The sequence below is a fragment of the Anolis sagrei genome, chromosome 1 (genome assembly GCF_037176765.1).
Source record: "Anolis sagrei isolate rAnoSag1 chromosome 1, rAnoSag1.mat, whole genome shotgun sequence".
Taxonomy (NCBI): domain Eukaryota; kingdom Metazoa; phylum Chordata; class Lepidosauria; order Squamata; family Dactyloidae; genus Anolis; species Anolis sagrei.
In genome coordinates this window covers 4,237,709-4,262,198 of record NC_090021.1, presented here as the reverse complement: position 1 = coordinate 4,262,198, position 24,490 = coordinate 4,237,709, and the positions used below count along the sequence as shown (strand labels likewise).

Genomic DNA, 24,490 nt, shown 5'->3' with positions numbered 1-24,490 from the left:
TGAACTTCATTTTGTTAGTTTTGGCCCATCTCTCTAATCTGTCAAGATCGTTTTGAATTCTGCTCCTGTCCTCTGGACTATTGGCTCTCTCTCCCAATTTGGTGTCGTCTGCAAACTTGATGATCATGCCTTCTAGCCCTTCATCTAAGTCATTAATAAAGATGTTGATGGCTTTGAAAAATGCAAATCAAAAACCCCTTCAAAAAGTTGCTGCTTGAAGACGTCTCGTGAAGAACCAGATAAGACCAAGGACCAGTTAAGCCTGTCTCTGTCAGCTCGCCTCTCTCTGCAACTTCCAGATCTTTTGGTGCTTTTTGTCCAGCTGGCTTGTCCTTGGTCTTATCTGGTTCTTCACGAGCGGTCTTCAAGGCCAGCAACTTTTTGGAGGGGTTTTCGATTTACGTTTTTCAAAGCCATCAATTCATTTTTTTAACTTCTCATCTCGGCTGCTGCCTCTTTGAAATTTTATTGGCATTCTTCTACCTTCATTACTATTAGTAATTAATTAATAAGCAATTAATAAGTAATTAATTACTTATTACTATTAGGCTCTGCTCTCGATCCCGCCTGCATCTCAGGCACGGCTGGCGGGGACGAGAGATAGGGCCTTCTCGGTGGTGGCTCCTCGGCTGTGGAACACCCTTCCCGTAGACATCAGGTTAGCCCCCTCTCTGTTGATATTCCGCAGGAAGCTGAAGACCTGGTTGTTTAAGAAGGCTTTTGAATAGAAGTGCAATGACTGGTAACTTGACCATAGGAATGGAACAACGGAAATGGTATTGGATTGTGAATTGGACAATGAGACGACTCGGAATGATCTTGTAGTAAAGTTGATGTTTTGATGATGTTGATAGTTATGTACTGTGGATATTTTATTTTATTTGATGTTGTATTTTGCACCTTTTTCTATGTTGTACACCGCAATGAGTCGCCAGTAGGCTGAGAATCGCGGTTTATAAGCATAGTAAATAATAAATAAATAAATAAATAAGCCCAAGACGATTATTAATTTGTGTAAGTTGTTCTCTTCTCTGTTCATATTTATTATTTATTAATCTTCTCATCATCCAAGCATAGTCCAGGTTCGTCGTCCATCGTTCCATTCCTATGTTCCATTTCCAGATTGCACTAAATTACTCAAACGCCTGAACAAACATCCAGGTCTTCACCTTTTTGCGGAATACCATTAGAGATGGTGCTAGTCTAATGTCCGTAGGAAGGGCGTTCCACAGCCGAGGAGCCACCACGGAGAAGGCCCTATCTCTCGTCCCCGCCAGCCGAGCTTGAGAAGCAGGCGGGATCGAGAGCAGGGTCTCCCCGGAAGATCTCAAAGTCCTGGTGGGTTCATAGGCAGAGATGCGGTCAGATAGGTAGCTTGGGCCGGAACCGTTTAGGGCTTTAAAGGCCAACGCCAGCACTTTGAATTCAGCCCGGTAGCAGATCGGTAGCCAGTGGAGTTGGCGCAACAGGGGGGTTGTATGCTCCCTGCGCTCCGCTCCTGTTAAAATCATGGCTGCCGAGCGTTGGACTAGTTGGAGTTTCCGAGCTGTCTTCAAAGGCAACCCCACGTAGAGAGCGTTGCAGTAGTCTAAATGGGATGTAACCAGAGCGTGGACTACTGTGGCCAAGTCAGACTTCCCAAGGTACGGGCGCAGCTGGCGCACAAGCTTTAGCTGTGCAAATGCTCCCCTGGTCACCGCTGAAACCTGGGGTTCCAGGCTCAGCGATGAGTCCAGGGTCACACCCAAGCTGCGAACCTGCGTCTTCAGGGGGAGTGCGGCCCCATCCAACACAGGCTGTAACCCTATGCCCTGTTCATTTCCCTGTCTTAAACTCTCCGTGCTTAATTTAGAGTGAGTCTTTTGATGCACACGTAGACTTCCACTCTCAGTGAAGCTGTGTCCACACTCCAAGCACTTAAACGGTTTCTCCCCAGTGTGAGTCCTTTGATGCGAATGTAGACTTTAACTCTGCGTGAAGCTCTGTCCACACTCCAGGCATTTATAGGGTTTCTCCCCATTGTGAGTCCTTTGATGTCTATGTAGATGTGAACTACGAGTGAAGCTCTGTCCACACTCCAGGCATTTATAGGGTTTCTCCCCATTGTGAGTCCTTTGATGTCTATGTAGATGTGAACTACGAGTGAAGCTCTGTCCACACTCCAGGCATTTATAGGGTTTCTCCCCAGTGTGAGTGCTTTGATGCAATTGTAGATGTCCACTGCCAGTGAAGCTCTTTCCACACTCCAGGTATGTATAGGGTTTCTCCCCAGTGTGAGTCCTTTGATGTCTATGTAGATGTGTACTACGAATGAAGCTCTGACCACACTCCGGGCATTTGTAGGGTTTCTCCCCAGTGTGAATCCTTTGAGGCACACGTAGACTTCCATTCTCAGAGAAGCTGTGTCCACACTCGAAGCATTTAAACGGTTTCTCCCCAGTGAGTCCTTTGATGCAAACGTTGCTGTGTGCTACTAATGAAGCTTTGTCCACACTCCAGGCATTTATAGGGTTTCTTCCCAGTGTGAGTCCTTTCATGCAAACGTAGACTTGAACTCTGAGTGAAGCTTTGTCCACACTCTAGGCATGCATAGGGTTTCTCCCCAGTGTGAGTTCTTTGATGTCTATGTAGATTTGAATTATCACTGAAGCTCTTTCGGCATTCCAGGCATGCATAGGGTTTCTCCCCAGTGTGAGTCCTTTGATGCAATCGTAGATGTCCACTGCCAGTGAAGCTCTTTCCACACTCCAGGCATGTATAGGGTTTCTCCCCAGTGTGAGTCCTTTGATGCGAATGTAGATGCGTACTACGAATGAAGCTCTGTCCACACTCCGGGCATTTGTAGGGTTTTTCCCCAGTGTGAATCCTTTGATGTCTATGTAGACTTCCATTCTCAGAGAAGCTCTGTCCACACTCCAAGCATTTAAACATTTTTTCCCCAGTGTGAGTCCTTTGATGTGAACGCAGACTTGAACGATGAGTGAAGCTCTGAATACACTCCAGGCATTTGTAGGGTTTCTCCCCAGTGTGAATCCTTTGATGCTCACGTAGACTTCCACTCTCAGTGAAGTTCTGTCCACACTCCAAGCATTTAAACGGTTTCTCCCCAGTGTGAGTCCTTTGATGCGAACGTAGCTGTGTACTACTAATGAAGCTCTGTCCACAATCCAGGCATTTGTAGGGTTTTTCCCCAGTGTGAATCCTTTGATGTCTATGTAGACTTCCATTCTGAGTGAAGCTCTGTCCACACTCCAGGCATTTATAGGGTTTCTCCCCAGTGTGAGTCCTTTGATGTCTATGTAGATGTGAACTATGAGTGAAGCTCTGTCCACACTCCAAGCATTTATAGGGTTTCTCCCCAGTGTGAGTCCTTTCATGTTGCTGCAGATGACGCCTCTGAGTAAAACTCTTTCCACACTCCAGGCATTTCAATGTTTTCTCCTCCATGTCAACAGTGATTTGGTTGTTGAATTGCAATACAGATACTTGGCACTATTTCCCTTTCTTATCTGTAAGGGAACTCAAGAATTCCTATATTATTGGTTTCCTTACTGCATCCAAGAGGTGGCTCCATAGAATCTTCATTTCCCTGGTGAAGAAAGAAGTGAAAGATCAGCATGGACAAGGAGAAACCTTCTTTACCTGCAAGATAAAAATCATGGAGGTTTTTACGCAACTATCTTCCAATTTTGTAACATAGGAAGTATTTATACAATCTGGCTATTAGACGTTCCCCCCTTTATCTAGTATAATTTTCAGTTTTGATTTTTTGGGGGCAAATCCCCTTTTTGAATCTTTTGTATAATTGGTGATAGAGGAATCTGTCTTGGATGCCCAGTTTGTCTTTCCCCCTCAGCGTCCGCTGGCCATTGAGCCTGATGAGGAATTCTCTGAATATTCTGACATCATCCTTACAGGTGAGTCTCGCAAGAGCTCCTATTGGTCTCACCCACAGGTTGTTCTTGGTTCCATACCTAACTTTTGCCTGTTCCAGTGGTCTATTAGGCTTCTTCTAATTATATGTTAATTGAAATCCTTATTTAATCTCTCTCCTTCAATCCATAGATATGCATGCCACCTGTATCTTGTTCCGTGTCCTCCCCCTCGATGGACTGTCACCTTGTCGTGGTGAGGGGGCTTGCGTGTTCCGATGAACCTGTAGGCACAACAACTGGAGTCGTGCACTCCCAGGAGTGGCCGTGGGGGAGGTTCCAGACCAAGCACAGTCCGAAGACCCAAAGACCTCAACGGCGGAGCAGAACATGGTACAACGGCTGTGAAGGCGGAAGAAGGCTGCAACAGATTGAGAAGCCATGGTCATTGTGTTAAACTACATCACCAGTGGAACCTCACTCTGTGAAGACTGTGTGTTGATCAGTTATGCACTGACCTCCACACATTAAAAAAACCCACGCACAGGCGTCTTCCAAAGAAAAAAAACCAAAACTAACCAACCAAAGTCCTATGGCGATCAGCAAGTGGCGACGGGGGCAGGACTGTGAAATCTGGAAGCCCCTAGTCACAGACTGGCACATGGGAGGTGGGTATGGACTCAGTCGTTCTACTTCAAGGTCCGAGGCAGTTGAGTAGTTCAGCAGCTGTATCCGCGACTGAGCAGCCCTATTGAGGACCCACTCTGCTCACCCCACATGGGGAGGGGGCTAGAAAAGGTGCCCCAAGCATAGTCTGCCTCACTCATCCCTGACTGGACTGCCGCGTCCAGTGGGGTCACCACCCTGCGGCCAAAAAAGAAAAATGAACTTTGGTACGTGGAACGTACGGACTCTGATGGACAACAGTGACAGTGAACGCCCCGAACGCAGAACTGCCATCATTGCAAGGGAGCTGGGACGCTTCAACATCGACATAGCAGCCCTTCAGGAGACCCGGAGAGCAGGAGAGGGACAGCTGAAGGAAGAAAAAGGAGGCTACACCTTCTTCAAGAAGACCAAAGAATGCACAGAGTTGGCTTTGCTATCAGAAATGATCTGGTGAAACATCTGTCCGAAGCACCCACTGGCATCAATGAACGACTCTCAACTCTCCGAATTGATCTTGCCAAAAACCAACAGGCAACCATCATAAGTGCCTATGCACCAACACTAGATGCTGATGAAGACATCAAGGAGAAATTATACTGTCAGCTGGACACCTTCCTATCGGGGATACCTAAGGAGGACAAAATCATCCTCCTGGGGGACTTCAATGCAAGAGTCGGGCGAGACTTCGACCTGTGGCCAGGCACCATCGGAAAAGACGGGGTAGGAAACAGCAACTCGAATGGCATCCTGCTTCACACCAAATGTGCGGAGCACAACCTTGTCATCACCAACACGCTCTTCCGCCAGAAAAACAAGTTCAAGACATCATGGAAGCACCCCCGGTCAAAGCATTGGCACCTCTTAGACTATGTAATCACACGCGCCAGAGACCGCCGTGACGTGCTCCTCACAAGAGCCATGACAGGTGCTGACGACTGCTGGACCGACCACAGGCTAATCCGATCCTCGATGGCTATCAAGATCGCTCCCAACCGCAGACTCCAAGGAAGGAAGACAAGGCGCAAAATGAACACCCAAGCCCTTCAGGTGTTGCAATCCAGAGCAGGGAACGAGGCCCTAAGATAACTATCCACCACACTTGGCTGTGAAAAACAATCCTTTTTTATTGAAGAAAAATGGTTACAAAATAAAGGAAAAATGCAAGTCAAAAGCCACAGCAAAATCAGCAAACATGAATTTAAATGGACAAAGCAAAACCAAAAGCCTCACTGGGAAAATACTGGAATCTGTTAGCAATCCACTAACCGTACTTGATATCCTAGAAATCTTTCCAAACTATGGCCAGGGAACCGGGAGAACTGCCAAGGTCTTCATCAATTCTGAAACGATGCCTGAACTGAGGCAATCAGCCTGGCGTATTGCAATTAAAACTCAAGAATCGGTTCCGTGAACCGCCCTTCTGTTTTGAAGCCAATGTTTTTAATTCTTGAATTCGGGAGGATCGACGCAAACTGAGTGTTTTACTTCTGTCTTCCCAAATTTGTCCCCTTCTGTTGTCATTACAGTTAACAGGTGCAGAAGGGAGGGAAAGTTCAAGGTCTCCCTCTGAAACATTCTCAGGAACACTGGTACTTTCATTTTCCAAATCTACAGAAGTTCCTTCCTCACTAATTTCAGAAACATTGGCATTTTCCAAATCTACAGCAGTTTCTTCCTCACTAATTTCAGGAGCATTGGCATCAAAAGGTACATTTCCACTAGCATCAGTAACTATACTTTCATTAGCATCAGGAGGAACAAACAGAGAATCAGGTTCAAGTTCAAACTCAGGCTGAACCCCAACATCAGGAGCCCTCCAGACGAGCCCATCTATGCAAGCATCCTCAGAGGTAGTGAGGTCTGTTGGAATTATGTATATATAATATATAATGTTTTAAAACTTTCAAAAAGATTGCCTTTGCCAAGTGTTATCTCCTCTTAACCGAAGGCGCTGCTTTCTTCCTGGCATCCCTCCCAGGGTCAAGCCAAGCCTCTGGCTGCATTCCATGAGACACACAGGTAGGTCCACTATTACCAAAGTAGAACAATACCAAGCATATATTTCACAGCTTGTACAAGATACAACACACAAAAATCGACAATAAACGTATAATTGTTGGGTATTGTGAACCCAACATCCTGATGTTTATTGTAGATTTTGGTGTATTGTATCTTGTACAAGCTGTGAAATATTGTTGTTCATTCGTCTCCGACTCTTCGTGACCTCCTGGACCAGCCCACGCCAGAGCTTCCTGTTGGCCGTCACCACCCCCAGCTCCCTCAAGGTCAGTCCAGTCACTTCAAGGATGCCACCCATCCATCTTGCCCTTGGTCGGCCCCTCTTCCTTTTGCCTTCCACTTTCCCCAGCATCATTCCCTTCTCTAGGCTTTGCTGTCTCCTCATGATGTGGCCAAAGGACTTCAACTTTGTCTCTACTCTCCTTCCCTCCAATGAACAGCCGGGCTTTATTTCCTGGAGAATGGACTGGTTGGATCTTCTCGCAGTCCAAGGCACTCTCAGAACTTTCCTCCAACACCACAGCTCAAAAGCATCGATCTTCCTTCGCTCAGCCTTCCCGAAGGTCCAGCTCTCACATCCGTAGGTGACTCCAGGGAAGACCATGGCTTTGACTAGGCAATGGATCTTGGTTGCCAGTCTGATGTCTCTACTCTTTACTATTTTATCGAGACTGGACATTGCTCTCCTCCCAAGAAGGAAGCGTCTTCTGATTTCCTGGCCACAGTCTGCATCTGCAGTCATCTTTGCACCTAGAAATACAAAGTCTGTCACGGGTGTTGTTCTACTTTGGTAAGAGTAGACTTGTGTGTCTTGTTGGTCTTCGGGAACCTGTTTCTTTCTTCTTAATTTCTTTTTTGTTTGCATTTCATGGGAAACACTTTCACTCCCATCAGGTCCGCCTGTGAAGCCATTCCCATGACCCTGAGAACTACTTTCTCCCTGAGTTACAAGGGGCACACATGATAAACATCACAAAAATGAATTTCTATAAAAGTTGTATATTAAAATGGGTTTCCACAAAACACATATTAAAATATACACAGAACAGAGACAAGAATAGAATAGAATCAAAGAGTTGGAAGAGACCTCATGGGCCATCCAGTCCAACCCTGTTCTGCCAAGAAGCAGGAATATTGCATTCAAAGCACCCCTGACAGATGGCCATCCAGCCTCTGTTTAAAAGCTTCCAAAGAAGGAGCCTCCACCACACTCCGGGGCAGAGAGTTCCCCTGCTGAACGGCTCTCAGAGTCAGGAAGTTCTTCCTCATGTTCAGATGGAATCTCCTCTCTTGTAGTTTGAAGCCATTGTTCCATTGCGTCCTAGTCTCCAAGGAATCAGAATCAAAGAGTTGGAAGAGACCTCATGGGCCATCCAGTCCAACCTCGTTCTGCCAAGAAGCAGGAATATTGCATTCAAATCACCTCTGACAGATGGCCATCCAGCTTCTGTTTAAAAGCTTCCAAAGAAGGAGCCTCCACCACACTCCCTCCGGGGCAGAGAGTTCCACTGCTGAACGGCTCTCACAGTCAGGAAGTTCTTCCTCATGTTCGGATGGAATCTCCCCTCTTGTAGTTTGAAGCCATTGTTCCATTGCGTCCTAGTCTCCAGGGAAGCCGAAAACAAGCTTGCTCCCTCCTCCTCCCTGTGGCTTCCTCTCACATATTTATACATGGCTATCTTATCCCCTCTCAGCCTTCTCTTCATCAGGCTAAACATGCCCAGCTCCTTAAGCCGCTCCTCATAGGGCTTGTTCTCCAGACCCTTGATCATTTGAGTCGCCCTCCTCTGGGCACATTCCAGCTTGTCAATATCTCTCTTGAATTGTGGTGCCCAGAATTGGACACAATATTCCAGGTGTGGTCTAACCAAAGCAGAATAGAGGGGTAGCATTACTTCCCTAGATCTAGACACTATGCTCCTATTGATGCAGGCCAAAATCCCATTGGCTTTTTTTGCCGCCACATCACATTGTTGGCTCATGTTTAACTTGTTGTCCACGAGGACTCCAAGATCTTTTTCACACGTACTGCTCTTGAGCCAGGCATTGTCCCCCATTCTGTATCTGGGGCTTCCTCTCACATATTTATACAAGGCACAGAGTGCTGAGAACGGGATAGGAATGCGACCTCTGCCAGGAGGAGACTCCCTCCAGAAGGGCTCGGATGTCTCTCTCTCTCTCTCTCAAGGCCTGGCCTCCAGGGAGGAAGGAAGGAATACCTCAGGAAAGAGGAGGAGGCCGCGGATGAGTCTGGAAAGGAAGTCCCCCCTCCTGGCGGCCTGCCTTTGGGCCTCGTGGTCTGACTCTGGGGGTTGGTGCTCATCTCCAGGGAGGGGGCTTGGATGTGAGGAGAGGGCAGGAAGTGAGGGGGTTTAGTTATGGGGAGTGGGAAGGGAGGGGGCTTGGGTGTGAGGAGTGGGCAGGAAGTGAGGGGGCTTAGGTATGGGGAGTGGGACAGGAGGGGGCTTGGATGTGAGGGGTGGGAAGAGAGGGGGCTTGGGTGTGAGGAGCAGGAAGTGAGGGGGCTTGGTTATAGGGAGTGGGAATGGATGAGGCTTGAGTGTGGGGAGTGGGAAGGGAGGGGTTGAATGTGGGGAGTGGGAAGGGGGGCTTGGATGTGAGCAGGAAGTGAGGGGGCTTGGCTATAGGGAGTGGGAATGGATGAGGCTTGAGTGTGGGGAGTGGGAAGGGAGGGGTTGAATGTGGGGAGTGGGAAGGGGGGCTTGGGTGTGAGCAGGAAGTGAGGGGGCTTGGCTATAGGGAGTGGGAATGGATGAGGTTTGAGTGTGGGGAGTGGGAAGGGAGGGGTTGAATGTGGAGAGTGGGAATGGGGGCTTGGGTGTGAGGAGCAGGAAGTGAGGGGGCTTGGTTATAGGGAGTGGGAATGGATGAGGTTTGAGTGTGGGGAGTGGGAAGGGAGAGGGGCTTGGGTGTGGGGAGTGGGCAGGAAGTGAGGGGGCTTGGTTATGGGGAGTGGGAAGGGAGGGGTTGAGTGTGGGGAGTGGGAAGGGGGGCTTGGGTGTGAGCAGGAAATGAGGGGGCTTGGCTATAGGGAGTGGGAATGGATGAGGTTTGAGTGTGGGGAGTGGGAAGGGGGAGAGGCTTGGGTGTGGGGAGTGGGCAGGAAGTGAGGGGGCTTGGTTATGGGGAGTGGGAAGGGAGGGGTTGAGTGTGGGGAGTGGGAAGGGGGGCTTGGGTGTGAGGAGCAGGAAGTGAGGGGGCTTGGCTATAGGGAGTGGGAATGGATGAGGTTTGAGTGTGGGGAGTGGGAAGGGAGAGGGGCTTGGGTGTGGGGAGTGGGCAGGAAGTGAGGGGGCTTGGTTATGGGGAGTGGGAAGGGAGGGGTTGAGTGTGGGGAGTGGGAAGGGGGGCTTGGGTGTGAGGAGCAGGAAGTGAGGGGGCTTGGCTATAGGGAGTGGGAATGGATGAGGTTTGAGTGTGGGGAGTGGGAAGGGAGAGGGGCTTGGGTGTGGGGAGTGGGCAGGAAGAGAGGGGGCTTGGTTATGGGGAGTGGGAAGGGAGGGGTTGAGTGTGGGGAGTGGGAAGGGGGGCTTGGGTGTGAGGAGCAGGAAGTGAGGGGGCTTGGCTATAGGGAGTGGGAATGGATGAGGTTTGAGTGTGGGGAGTGGGAAGGGGGAGGGGCTTGGGTGTGGGCAGGAAGTGAGGGGGCTTGGCTATAGGGAGTGGGAATGGATGAGGTTTGAGTGTGGGGAGTGGGAAGGGGGAGGGGCTTGGGTGTGGGCAGGAAGTGAGGGGGCTTGGTTATGGGGAGTGGGAAGGGAGGGGTTGAGTGTGGGGAGTGGGAAGGGGGGCTTGGGTGTGAGGAGCAGGAAGTGAGGGGGCTTGGCTATAGGGAGTGGGAATGGATGAGGTTTGAGTGTGGGGAGTGGGAAGGGGGAGGGGCTTGGGTGTGGGCAGGAAGTGAGGGGGCTTGGTTATGGGGAGTGGGAAGGGAGGGGTTGAGTGTGGGGAGTGGGAAGGGGGGCTTGGGTGTGAGGAGCAGGAAGTGAGGGGGCTTGGCTATAGGGAGTGGGAATGGATGAGGTTTGAGTGTGGGGAGTGGGAAGGGGGAGGGGCTTGGGTGTGAGCAGGAAGTGAGGGGGCTTGGTTATGGGGAGTGGGAAGGGAGGGGTTGAGTGTGGGGAGTGGGAAAGGGGGCTTGGGTGTGAGCAGGAAGTGAGGGGGCTTGGTTATGGGGAGTGGGAAGGGAGGGGTTGAGTGTGGGGAGTGGGAAAGGGGGCTTGGGTGTGAGCAGGAAGTGAGGGGGCTTGGTTATAGGGAGTGGGAAGGGAGGAGGTTTGGGTGTGGGGAGTGGGAAGGGAGGGGTGGTCGTGGAAAGGGAGGAGAGTTGGTTGTGGGGAGTGGGAGGGAGGGGGCTCGGGTGTGTAGAATGGGATGGAGGGGGTTTGGGCATGGGGAGTGGGAAGGGATGGGCTTGGGTGTGAGGAGAGGGAAAGGAAGAGATGGGCGAGGGAGTGAGAAGGGTTGGGTTTGGAGAGTAGGAAGGGAGGGGTTGAGTATGGGGAGTGGGAAAGGAGAGGGCTTGGGTGTGAGGGAGTGGGAAAGGAAGAGATGGGCGTGGAGACTGGGGAGGGGTTGAGGAGGCTGAGGCTGAGTTGGGAAAGAAAGGAAGGCCTCCCTCCCTGACCCTGTTGATCTGCCCGTAGCACAAGAGAGGCCCAGAGGCAGGAGAGGAATCCCTGGCCCGCCTCAGCCTGCCTTGGTCGAGTGGGAAGAGGCCCAAATGGGTCCCGGATGGAAAACACAGGCGGAGGAGGAGGAGGGCCAAAGAGGCTCCACAGCAACAACAACTCTCACCTGCTTCTGCCTTCCTTGTCTTCCTCCCAGAAATGGCGGCGGCGCAGGGGGCGTGGCCTGGGAGACGTCGGCGCCTTTCTGACGCAAAGTGGGCGTGGCCACGGAGCTTACAAAAGGGGCGGGGCCTGCCTGACAAAAGGGGGCGGGGCTAGATGGCCTTTGGGGGCCCCTCCTTCCCACTCTGGACATCTCTCAAGCGCTGTGAGGCTGCAGGGACTGTGCTGCCCTCCCTTCTCCCTTGTGAGGCTCAAGCAGCTCCCAAGCCCAGACTAGGGATCATTCCCAGGCTGAACTCTCAGGAGGAGGAGAGAAGGGAAGGGCCCACCCCCCAGAAGAGCCATCCCAACCCCAAGGGGGTCTCATGTCTTGTGGAAGGCTTTAATGGCCGGAATCTATGATCTACAGAGACATTTCCTGGAACACCTCAGCAAGCGAGAGTCCAAAAGTGGCAGGCTCAAACCCAGCATCTCAACCAATGGCTGATACCAAATTAGAGACTCCTTCCTGGGCACACAGAAGACTCTGTGCTTCCTTCCTTCCTTCCTCCTGGAGGGCTGCCAGGCTTCCTTGGCTGCAGGGACTGTGCTGCTCTCCCTTCTCCCTTGTGAGGCTCAAGCAGCTCCCAAGCCCAGACTAGTAGGGATCATTCCCAGGCTGAACACTCAGGAGGAGGAGGAGAGAGGGGAAGGGCCCACCCCCCAGAAGAGCCATCCCAACCCCAAGGGGTCTCATGTGTTGTGGAAGGCTTTAATGGCCGGAATCTATGATCTACAGAGACACTTCCTGGAACACTTCAGCAAGCGAGAGTCCAAAAGTGGCAGGCTCAAACCCAGCATCTCAACCAATGGCTGATACCAAATTAGAGACTCCTTCCTGGGCACACAGAAGACTCTGTGCTTCCCTCCTTCCTTCCTCCTGGAGGGCTGCCAGGCTTCCTTGGCTGCAGGGACTGTGCTGCCCTCCCTCCTCCCTTGTGAGGCTCAAGCAGCTCCCAAGCCCAGACTAGTAGGGATCATTCCAGGCTGAACTCTCAGGAGGAGGAGAGAAGGGAAGGGCCCACCCCCCAGAAGAGCCATCCTCACCCCAAGAAGGGGTCCCAGGCCTTGTCCAAGGCTCTCATGGCCAGAATCTAAGATCTACAGAGACACTTCCTGGAACACCTCAGCAAGCGAGAGTCCAAAAGTGGCAGGCTCAAACCCAGCATCTCAACCAATGGCTGATACCAAATTAGAGACTCCTTCCTGGGCACACAGAAGACTCTGTGCTTCCCTCCTTCCTTCCTCCTGGAGGGCTGCCAGGCTTCCTTGGCTGCAGGGACTGTGCTGCCCTCCCTCCTCCCTTGTGAGGCTCAAGCAGCTCCCAAGCCCAGACTAGTAGGGATCATTCCAGGCTGAACTCTCAGGAGGAGGAGAGAAGGGAAGGGCCCACCCCCCAGAAGAGCCATCCTCACCCCAAGAAGGGGTCCCATGCCTTGCCCAAGGCTCTCATGGCCGGAATCTAAGATCTACAGAGACACTTCCTGGAACACCTCAGCAAGCGAGAGTCCAAAAGTGGCAGGCTCAAACCCAGCATCTTAACCAATGGCTGATACCAAATTAGAGACTCCTTCCTGGGCACACAGAAGACTCTGTGCTTCCTTCCTTCCTTCCTCCTGGAGGGCTGCCAGGCTTCCTTGGTTGCAGGGACTGTGCTGCCCTCCCTTCTCCCTTGTGAGGCTCAAGCAGCTCCCAAGCCCAGACTAGTAGGGATCATTCCCAGGCTGCGTCCTCAGAGGGAGGGGAAGGGCCCACCCCCCAGAAGAGCCATTATAACAATCCCACCACGTGGTCCACCACCATTCTGGGTCTGCCTGGCCTGAGTCCCCTGGAGGCCCCCACCCGCTCTTTCCTGGCTGGCCTAGGAGGCTGAGCTGGGACAGCCCGGGGGGGGGGGGGGGCTTGGGCGGGAGGGAGGCCCCCAAGAACACCGTTTCTCAACCTTATTATTAATTTATTTGGTGGAGAGGTGGCTGCCAAGGTAGCGGAAATGATCAACATTTTCTAATGTTACACCATTAAGCTGTATCACTGGCATTGGGGAGGGGTTGGCTGGTGCCTGCTGCTTGGTCAACATCGACACCGAAATACAACACCGCCTGAGCTCTGCAAGCGCAGCATTTTTCCGAATGAAGCAGAGAGTGTTTGAGGACCAGGACATCCGTAGGGAGACCAAGGTGCTTGTCTATCAAGCTATTGTCCTCCCAACCCTGCTCTATGCCTGCAAAACGTGGACTGTCTACAGACGTCACATGCGACTCCTGGAACGATTCCATCAGCGCTGCCTCCGGAAAATCCTGCAAATCTCTTGGGAAGACAAGCGGACAAACATCAGCGTGCTGGAAGAAGCAAAGACCACCAGCATTGAAGCGATGGTACTCCGCCACCAACTCCGCTGGACCGGCCATGTTGTCCGGATGCCCGACCACCGCCTCCCAAAGCAGCTGCTCTACTCCGAACTCAAGAACGGAAAACGGAATGTTGGAGGGCAAGAAAAGAGATTTAAAGATGGCCTCAAAGCCAACCTTAAAAACTCTGGCATAGACACTGAGAACTGGGAAGCCCTGGCCCTTGAGCGCTCCAGCTGGAGGTCAGCTGTGACCACCAGTGCTGCAGAATTCAAGGAGGCACGAGTGGAGGGTGAAAGAGAGAAACGTGCCAAGATGAAGGCGCGTCAAGCCAACCCCGGCCGAGACCGCCTTCCACCTGGAAACCAATGCCCTCACTGCAGAAGAAGATGCAGAGCAAGAATAGGGCTCCACAACCACATACGGACCCAAAAGAATATTGGAAGACAATCATCCTCGGAAAGCGAGGGATCGCCTAAGTAAGTAAAGTAAGTAAGTATTTATTTATTTACTTTGCTTGTATACCGCAGTTTCTCAGCCCGCAGGCGACTCAACGCGGTTCACAACAACAGCAAAAAGACAGTCATAACAATATAGCAATATACAATTTAAAACCATGAGAGCATAATATACAAAGTAATGGCACATCAATATCAGCACATTAACGTCTCGTAACTAGAATCGTGATCCAATTCGTCGTCTATAGGAACGGAATTATAGACTGTTTATCCGAATGCCTGTTCAAACAGCCAGGTTCTTAGTTTTCTTCGAAACACCATTAACGTAGGAGCTGATCTAATGTCCATGGGCAGGGCGTTCCACAGCCGAGGGGCCACCACAGAGAAGGCCCTGTCCCTCGTCCCCGCCAGCTGTGCTTGTGATGCAGGTGAGATCGAGAGCAGGGCCTCCCCAGAAGATCTTAGAGTCCTGGTGGGTTCATAGGCAGAGATACGTTCGGATAGGTCAGATAAGTAGCTTGGGCCTGAACCATTTAGGGCTTTATAGGCCAACGCCAGCACTTTGAATTGAGCCCGGTAGCAGATCGGCAGCCAGTGGAGCTGGCGCAACAGGGGGGTTGTATGCTCCCTGCGCTCCGCTCCTGTTAGTATCATGGCTGCCGAGCGGTGGACTAGCTGGAGCTTCCGAGCCGTCTTCAAAGGCAACCGCACGTAGAGAGTGTTGCAGTAGTCTATACGGGATGTAACCAGAGCGTGGACTACCGTGGCCAAGTCAGTCTTCCCAAGGTACGGGCGCAGTTGGCGCACGAGTCTTAACTGTGCGATTGCTCCCCTGGTCACCGCCGAAAGCTGGGGTTCCAGGCTCAGCGACGAGTCCAGGATCACACCCAAACTGCGAACCTGCGTCTTCAAGGGGAGTGCGGCCCCATCCAACACAGGCTGTAACCCTATGCCCTGTTCGGCCTTTCGACTAACCAGGAGTACCTCTGTCTTGTCTGGATTCAGTTTCAATTTGTTCGCCCTCATCCAGACCATCACAGCGGCCAAGCACCGGTTCAGGACCTGGGGGTCGGGACCCCTGAGGGGGTCGCGAAGGGGTGTCAGAGGGGTCGCCAAAGACCATCACAAAACACAGTATTTTCTGATGGTCATGGGGATTCCATGTGGGAAGTTTGAGCCAATTCTATCCTTGGAGATCAGAATGCTCTTTGATTGTGATGAACTATAAATCCCAGCAACTACAACTCCCAAAAGTCAAGGTCTATTTTCCCCAGACTCCACCAGTGTTCACATTTGCACATATTGAGTATTTGTGCCAAGGTTGGTCCAGATCAACTATTGCGTGAGTCCACTTTGCTCTCTGGATATAGGTGAACTACAACTCCCAAACTCAAGTTCAATGTCCGCCAAACCCTTCCAGTGTTTTCCGTTGGTCATGGAAGTTCTGCGTGGCAAATTAGGTTCAAATCCAATGCTGGTGAAGTTCAGAATGCTCTTTGATTATAGGTGAACTATAAATCCCAGCAACTACAATTCCCAAATTACAAAATCAGTCCTCCCCCAACCCCACTAGCATTTACATGTGGGTGCATTGGGTATTTGTGCCCAGTTTGGTCCAGTGAATGAAAATACATCTTGCATATCTGATATTTACATTATGATTTATTTTATCTATTTATTTACTGTATTTGTATACCGCCTTTCTTAGCCTCTCAGTAAAATGACTCTATTGAAATAGCAACAAAAACAATGTTATGGTTAGGGGTCACCACAACATGAGGGACTGTATTAAGGGGTCGCGGCATTAGGAAGGTTGAGAACCACTGCCCAAGAGGGAGGGAAGCCCTGCTGACCCCGAGAGCGGCGGAGGCCCCCGCCTTCAAGTTGGTGTGAACTGCAGCAGAGAGTTCCGCAGTTCCTGGAAGCCAAAGTTGGGAAAACTGATGAAATGTGCCCCAACCAACAGCTCAAACTAGGACTGCCTTCAACTTCTTTTACTTTCCCCCAAGCCCTGACTTTGTAACTAATCCCTAATAAAGGTACTTGAGATTTGCAACTTTTAAGTTTTTCCACTTGATACTTTGTGTCTTTCTCTTGCCTGAACCATCTAATGCAGGGGTCCTCAAACTACATCCCGGGGGCTGAATACGGCCCTCCAAGGTCATTTACCTGGCCCTCACTCAGGATCAACCTAAGTCTGAAATGACTTGAAAGCACACAACAACAACAATCCTATCTCATCAGCCAAAAGGAGGCCCACACTTCCCAATGAAATACTAATAAGTTTATATTTGTTAAAATTGTTCTTCATTTTACTTATTGTATTGTTCTAAAGTGTTTTTTGCACTACAAATAATTTTTTCAAATTATAATCCGGCCCTCCAACAGTTTGAGGGACTGTGACCTGGTCCTCTGTTGAAAAAGTTTGAGGGTCCCTGATCTAATGCATGGAATAAACCCTTTTCTAGGCTCCGGAGAGCCGTGAGCCTGCTTGGGATGCCTTCCTGGTGTCCCAGGGACGCTGGATCTGCGTCCCCTGTAACCGTGGATATGGAAACCGCCATTTTGGACCTCCGTATCCGCAAAAATCTCAAAATGGTGGATCGGCTCCATTTTAATTTTATATTTCCCCCCATTAAATTCTAAATAAGACTGCTATCTTGCTTTTCCCATTTCGGACCCCTACACCTGGGAAATAATCTTTTTGTTTTAAAGAATATAATTTGACAGAAAACAGCTGATTGTCAAATTTTGCCGGCTCCGCACAAACAGCATGTTTCTCCCCGTTGCTGCCCGTTCCTGCCTAGCCCCGCGACCGGGGACTTGCTGCGGCTGCCCCCAGGGGACCCCGGAGAGGGGGCTGGGCAGGAGGCCCGGTCCTTGGGAAGGAGTTATAGTTCCCCAAGGACCAAGCTTATGGATCATGTTACCAATCAACTCAGCGCCCATCTGCTGACTTCAACCAGGGGAAAATGACTTTCTGCTTGCTTGTTTTGAACTGCAAGCCACCTCCATTTCCACAAACTTTCTCCAGGAACATAGGACTCCACGTTTTCGAATAAAAAAATCAATTCTTTATTAAATGTTTGGGATAGGGAAGGGATCTTTTCTGCATGAAATGTATTAAGTGGACATGTATAAAGTATTGCTTGCCCCTTTGTCTTGCCCTCTGACTTTTGCCCTAGAAAAATTGCAGTTAGAAGTTACTGTCTGAAGGAGGACCACCGCCTCCCTCGAAACTTGCTTGATTATTCAACATCTACATGGACAATAACAAGTTGGGATTTCCTCCGCCCGCTCTCTGAGTTTGTCTGGTGAGCGAGGTTTCTTTGGATCCTTTGATTAATTTACAAAAGGACAAGGACGACCCCCGGGATCCCCTGTCCTGGCTCTGTTTGTTCCCTTTGCCAAGACCCATCAAGGACTCTCCTTATCTGATCGAAGGCAGGAAAACCTTTCTTAAAAGGATTACACTTTGCCGGCCAAAACAATGCCTCAAATTACAGCTGGCCGGCTAGCGATAATCCCATGATTTCCCCCATTGTCCACGGTCGTCCCGCCTTCTCTCTCCTGATTCGTCCATCCTCAGAAGTGAGAGAAGCGCACCCATTGGCTCCTTGGAGGCGGAGAAGCTAGCTGATTGGCCCAGAGAGAGGCGGGCCGCCAAACCTCCTCCCAGCTATTCAAGCTGTCAACCAATCAACGTGAAGCCGGGCAGAGAGGGGCGGGCGGGAAATTCAAAATGTTTTCCTGTATTTTCTCTATAAAAATGCCTGTAAACTCTGTATCGGTATGCTTGTAGAGGAAATATCCCTACAGTTGCATCTGATCTCAGCTGAATCGCTAATAAAATACCTCGGTCGCCATCTTCTTCCGCTTTGGTGAGGATTTATTATTTTTAATGTTTTCTGCTGCTGAAATTGGCTTCGCTGCCCTCACCAAGGTCCAAGGACCCTCAGGATCTCCTCGGCTGGGAAGATCCTTCCAAAAGCGGTCTCGATATCACTGCTGCTCCCAGCCAAGGAAGGAAGGAAGGATTTCCCCCACACACAAGCCCCGCACCATCACACAGGAAGCAGGAACAACACCCTCCACTCAGGAAGACAAGCTGGTTCCCCTTCTGTAACATGGGACTTCGATGGGAGGCCCGCGCAGCCAGGAGGGAAGCTATAATCATGTGGCATGCATGAAACACCCCTGCTGGGCAAAATTATTATTTGTTCCCTTTGTGCCTGCAGCAGGGAGTTCCAAAGGCTGCAGAAACTTAAAGTGTACTTGTTTGATGTATTGTCGAAGGCTTTCATGGCCGGAATCACTGGGTTGTTGTAGGTTTTTTCAGGCTATATGGCCATGTTCTAGATCAGGGGTCCTCAAACTTTTTAAACAGAGGGCCAGGTCACAGTCCGTCAAACTGTTGGAGGGCCGGATTATAATTTGAAAAAAAAATGCACATATCTTAAAACCGCATTGAGTCGCCTGTCTGGGCTGAAATATGCGGTATAGAAATAAAGCAAATAAATAAATAAATATATTTATAGTGCAAGAAACACTTAAAATACAATAATTAACATGAAGAACAATTTTAACAAATATAAACTTATTTCAATGGTATTTCAATGGAAAGTGCGGGCCTGCTTTTGGCCGATGAGATAGGATTGTTGTTGTGTGCTTTCGAGTTGATCCAGCCTTAGGTTGAACCTGAGCAAGGGCCACCCCCCCCCCCCCAAATTCCCCTCAGAGTCCAGACCTCTCCCTCCTTCCCTGAGAGGGAGACCTGAAAGAGTTTTCCCTTTGTTCTCTTTCATCCCCAAACTCTCCCTTGGTGACTGTGTTGCCTTTCCCCGGTTCTCCCCTCTTGAAACTTCTTCCACCCATTTAACCCCATTTGTCCACATTTCATTATTCCACAGTTCTTAGGCTGTTCATTCCTATGTCTCTGTACTGGATCTTGTTTCAGTTCTTCTATTCTCCTCTCTTATTTTCTGTCTTTAAGATTTCGTAATTGCTTCTCAATATTTTTAATTTTTTTCCAAATCAAAATCCATGTCCTTCAAGTTCCTAAACATTCTTTTTTCTTCCACGTCCTTTGGATTTCCCATAGCAAATTGAACTGATGGTTTTGAAAAATGCAAATCAAAAACCCCTTCAAAAAGTTGCTGATGCTTGAAGACCGCTCGTGAAGAACCAGATAAGACCAAGGACAAGTTAAGCCTGTCTCGGTCAGCTCGCCTCTCTCTGCAGCTTCCAGATCTTTTGGTCCTTTTTGTCCAACTGGCTTGTCCTTGGTCTTATTTGGTTCTTCACGAGCGGTCTTCAAGGCCAGCAACTTTTTGGAGGGGTTTTCGATTTACGTTTTTCAAAGCCATCAATTCATTTTTTTAACTTCTCATCTCGGCTGCTGCCTCTTTGAAATTTTATTGGCATTCTTCTACCTTAATTACTATTAGTAATTAATTAATAAGCAATTAATAAGTAATTAATTAATTAATTATAAGTAATTAATTAATTAATAAGTAATTAATTACTTATTACTATTAGGCCCTGCTCTCGATCCCGCCTGCATCTCAGGCACGGCTGGCAGGGACGAGAGATAGGGCCTTCTCGGTGGTGGCTCCTCGGCTGTGGAACACCCTTCCCGTAGACATCAGGTTAGCCCCCTCCCTGTTGATCTTCCGCAGGAAGCTGAAGACCTGGTTGTTTAAGAAGGCTTTTGGATAGAAGTGCAATGACTGGTAACTTGACCATAGGAATGGAACAACGGAAATGGTATCGGATTGTGAATTGGACGATGAGACGACTCAGAATGATCTTGTAGTAAGGTTGATGTTTTGATGATGTTGATAGTTATGTACTGTGGATTATTTTATTTGATGTTGTATTTTGCACCTTTTTCTATGTTGTACACCGCAATGAGTCGCCAGTAGGCTGAGAATCGCGGTATATAAGCATAGTAAATAATAAATAAATAAATAAATTAGCCCAAGACGATTTTTAATTTGTGTAAGTTGTTCTCTTCTCTGTTCATTTCCCTGTCTTAAACTCTCCGTGCTTAATTTAAGATGTTCCTTTTAAAAAATATATTTTTATTATTTTATCATAGTTCAATACATTTGTTATACGTTGTTTATTTTACAGCAGATTCATACAATTCAATACAATCTATCATACTTTAACTTTTGGCATCTACTGTTCTTTTTCTGCTTATACGTATCATCTATCTCTCACCACTGTGCTCCCTTTCCCCCTCCCAAGCCACAGCTTTTACATACCATCTGTCCAAAATTTCAGCTCTTCTTATGGAGGTGACAAATGCAAGATACTCCACTTTGGCAGAAAAAATGAAATGCAAAGATACAGAATGGGGGACAATGCCTGGCTCGAGAGCAGTACGTGTGAAAAAGATCTTGGAGTCCTCGCGGGGAACCAGTTAAACATGAGCCAGGAATGTGATGTGGCGGCAAAAAAAGCCAATGGGATTTTGGCCTGCCTCAATAGGAGCATAGTGTCTAGATCTAGGGAAGTCATGCTACCCATGCTCTATTCCGCTTTGGTTAGACCACATCTGGAATATTGTGTCCAATTCTGGGCACCACAATTCAAGAGAGATATTGACAAGCTGGAATGTGTCCAGAGGAGGGCGACTAAAATGATCAAGGGTCTGGAGAACAAGCCCTATGAGGAGCGGCTTAGGGAACTGGGCATGTTTAGCCTGAAGAAGAGAAGGCTGAGAGGAGACATGATAGCCATGTATAAATATGTGAGAGGAAGCCACAGGGAGGAGGAGGGAGCAAGCTTGTTTTCTGCTTCCTTGGAGACTAGGACGCAATGGAACAATGGCTTCAAACTACAAGAAGGGAGATTCCATCTGAACATTAGAGCCGTAGCAAACTAAAGAAAGCGAGAGCGAGCTTGTGCTCGGGCTCACTCCGAAGCCCCGCCTTTTTTCCCCCGAGGCTGCTCTCTCTCTTGCTAGTGTTGCTGTTTTCCCTTGCTAGCGCAGCGATGCGAGTGTACTCTCGCAGTTGGCAGAATTCAACTGTGAGCGTACGCTCGCATCCCTGCCCTCTGCAATGGAAAACAGGCATGCTAGCAAGAGAGAGAGCAGCCTCGGGGGAAAAGAAGGCGGGGCTTCGGAGCAAGCCCGAGCGCAAGCTCCCTGTAGTTTGCTGCAGCACGAGCGTATGCTCGCAACGCTGCCCTAGCAAAGGGAAATAGGCGGAGAAAGAGGCGGAGCATCGCTCGTGCTGGCACAGTTTGCTCTCGCAAAACCCCAGTTTGCTACGGCTCTTAGGAAGAACTTCCTGACTGTGAGAGCCGTTCAGCAGTGGAACTCTCTGCCCTGGAGTGTGGTGGAGGCTCCTTCTTTGGAAGCTTTTGAGCAGAGGCTGGATGGCCATTTGTCAGGGGCGATTTGAATGCAATATTCCTGCTTCTTGGCAGAATGGGGTTGGACTGGATGGCCCATGAGGTCTCTTCCAACTCTTTGATTCTAGGATTCTAACTTTCCTTCTTTCTTTTTAAATACTTTTTCAATAAATTTTCTCCATATTTCATCAAAATCACTTTGTTTCCATATACTTCTTTTAACTTTTAATATACATGTCAGCTTATCATTTATTGCCAATTTCCATACTTCCTTGTACCACTCCTCTATTTGTATATTTATTTCTTTTCCAATTCCTTGTTTGTTATCACATCTTTATCCTCTTTCTTCAACTGTTTATTATATAATGATAATAAAGCTATACTAGGACTTCTTTCTTTAATGTTCATTATATCCTCTATTTCTCTAAATAATTTCCCCCAAAATTATTTACATATTTACATTGCCATCACCCACCCAGCATTTTTTGAGTAGTTTTTATTTATATTTGCTATTCATACTGGTGTAAGCTACCATATTAACTTATAGTAATTTTCTTTAACCCATATTAATAAATTCTTTAGATGTCTTTGTCTCCATAAATTTAAGATGTTCTAATGCAGTAATAATCTTGTTCAATTTTTTTCTTCCTCCTCACTCTTCTCTTTTCTATCAGCCATACTTCCTATCGCTCGGTCTTCTGTTTGTTTTCTGAGATTTATGGCTTCAGTCACCTTCAGTCATGACTGCCCAGTCTCCTCTCTTTTGATCTGGACCCGTGTTAGGGAGAGATTTATGACACTTTATGGGCATTTGGAGGTTTTAGTTGTGCTTGTAGTTAGGAGAGAAATTAGGAATGTCTACTCTTGTTGACACATGCACAGTCTCCACTGTTAGTGAAGCTGTGTCCACACTCCAAGCATTTATTGGGTTTCTCCCTAAAGTGAGTCCTTTGATGTACACGTAGATTTGAACTCTGAGTGAATCTTTTTCCACACTCCAAGCATTTAAAAGGTTTCTCCCCTGTGTGAGTCCTTTGATGTGAACTTAGATCTGCACTACAAATGAAGCTCTGTCCACACTCCAGGCATTTGTAGGGTTTCTCCCCAGTGTGAATCCTTTGATGCACACGTAGACTTCCATTCTGAGTAAACCTCTGTCCACACTTCAAGCATTTATAGGGTTTCTCCCCAGTGTGAATCCTTTGATGTACACGTAGGTGTCCGCTGTCAATGAAGTTCTTTCCACACTCTAGGCATTTATAGGGTTTTTCCCCAGTGTGAGTCCGTTCATGTGAATGTAGACTTGAACTCTGAGTGAACCTCTTTCCACATTCCAGGCATTTAAAGGGTTTTTCCCCAGTGTGAGTCCTTTGGTGCAAACGTAGATTTGAAGTATGAGGGAAGCTTTTTCCACACTCCAGGCATGCATAGGGCTTCTCCCCAGTGTGAGTCCTTTCATGTTGCTGAAGATGAACCTTCCGAGTAAAACTCTTTCCACACACTAGGCATTTATAGGGTTTTTCCCCAGTGTGAGTCCGTTCATGTGAATGTAGACTTGAACTCTGAGTGAACCTCTTTCCACACTCCAGGCATGTATAGGGTTTCTCCCCAGTGTGAGTCCTTTGGTGCAAACGTAGATTTGAAGTATGAGGGAAGCTTTTTCCACACTCCAGGCATGCATAGGGCTTCTCCCCAGTGTGAGTCCTTTCATGTTGCTGAAGATGAACCTTCTGAGAAAAACTCTTTCTGCACTCCAGGCATTTAAATGCTTTCTCCTCCATGTCAACAGTGATAAGGTTGTTGAATTGCAATATGGATACTTGGCACTATTTCTCTTTATCTGTAAGTGAACTCAAGAATTCAGCAAGAGCATCACCTTGAGATTATTCCTTCTTCTTCCTATATTATTGGTCTCCTAACTGCATCCAAGAGGTGGCTCCATAGAATCTTCCTTTCCCTGGTGAAGAAAGAAGCAAAAGATCAGTGAGGACAGGCAGAAACATTCTTTACCTACAAGGTTTCCCCCCTTTCCCTTCATGGGTCATGTTGAAACTGGGAATACCAAGGAACGCAGACATCAGGGTCTCAAGCACGTACACAGATGCTAGCAAAGGGAATCACTGATTCTTAAACCAGAAGGGAATTATTCCAGTAAGAAAAAAGGGATGGAGAACCAAAAGAATGAATGATAGAAGGAAGGAAGGAAGGGGAACCATCTAATATTTATCTCCCTTCGGGGAGGTAAAGAAGCATATAAATACATATAACAATATATTTATAACCCATCCCCTCTCCCGGAGGGGACTTAGGGCGGTTTCCAGGGAATAACAAAAATGGGAAACATTCAATGCCAAGAGGGGAGGGGGGAACGGACAAGGACATACGGGTAATAGAACTGGGTTGAGAAGCACTGTATAGAGTTCACAAGTTAACTATATATGGTATAAAAATGACGGGCAAACTAAAAGTGTCAACACGTTATACAAGCGGTCTTAGGAGTTGGTATTAAACAGGGGTCCTCAAACTTTTTAAACGGGGGGGGGGGGGCAGTTCACTGTTCCTCAGACCGCTGCAGGGCCGGACTATAGGTTTTTTTTTAAAAAAAGATGATCACATTACACATGTCTTATTTTGAAGCTAGGAACAAAATGGGAACTAATACAATATTGAAAATGAAGAATCACTTTAACTCAATGTTATGGAATCCTGGATCTGCAGTTTGATCATTTGGCAGAATAGGCGAAACAACTTTTAAAATTTTAAATCCCAAGATTCCATAGCATTACACCATAGCAGTCAAACTGGTGTCAAACTGCATTAATTCTGCAGTGTAGATGCACTCTATTTTTCAGCGCTTTAGCTGCACATCATCAGGTGCCACTTCTTCATGTACACCAGTGGTTCTC

The 24,490-nt window shown here is 48.4% G+C and overlaps 1 protein-coding gene and 1 pseudogene across 1 annotated transcript; both read right to left on the bottom strand.

The window, feature by feature from the left end:
• Positions 1-1,098: 1,098 nt before the first annotated feature.
• On the bottom strand, positions 1,099-11,416 carry LOC132761697 (zinc finger protein 665-like; annotated as a pseudogene).
• A 9,881-nt stretch (positions 11,417-21,297) lies between these two features.
• On the bottom strand, positions 21,298-23,539 carry LOC137097787 (zinc finger protein ZFP2-like). Its single transcript, XM_067472939.1, has one exon. The coding sequence runs from the start codon at positions 23,363-23,365 to the stop codon at positions 22,433-22,435; it is 933 nt and encodes a 310-aa protein (XP_067329040.1). The 5' UTR covers positions 23,366-23,539; the 3' UTR covers positions 21,298-22,432.
• Between the last annotated feature and the right edge of the window lie 951 nt (positions 23,540-24,490).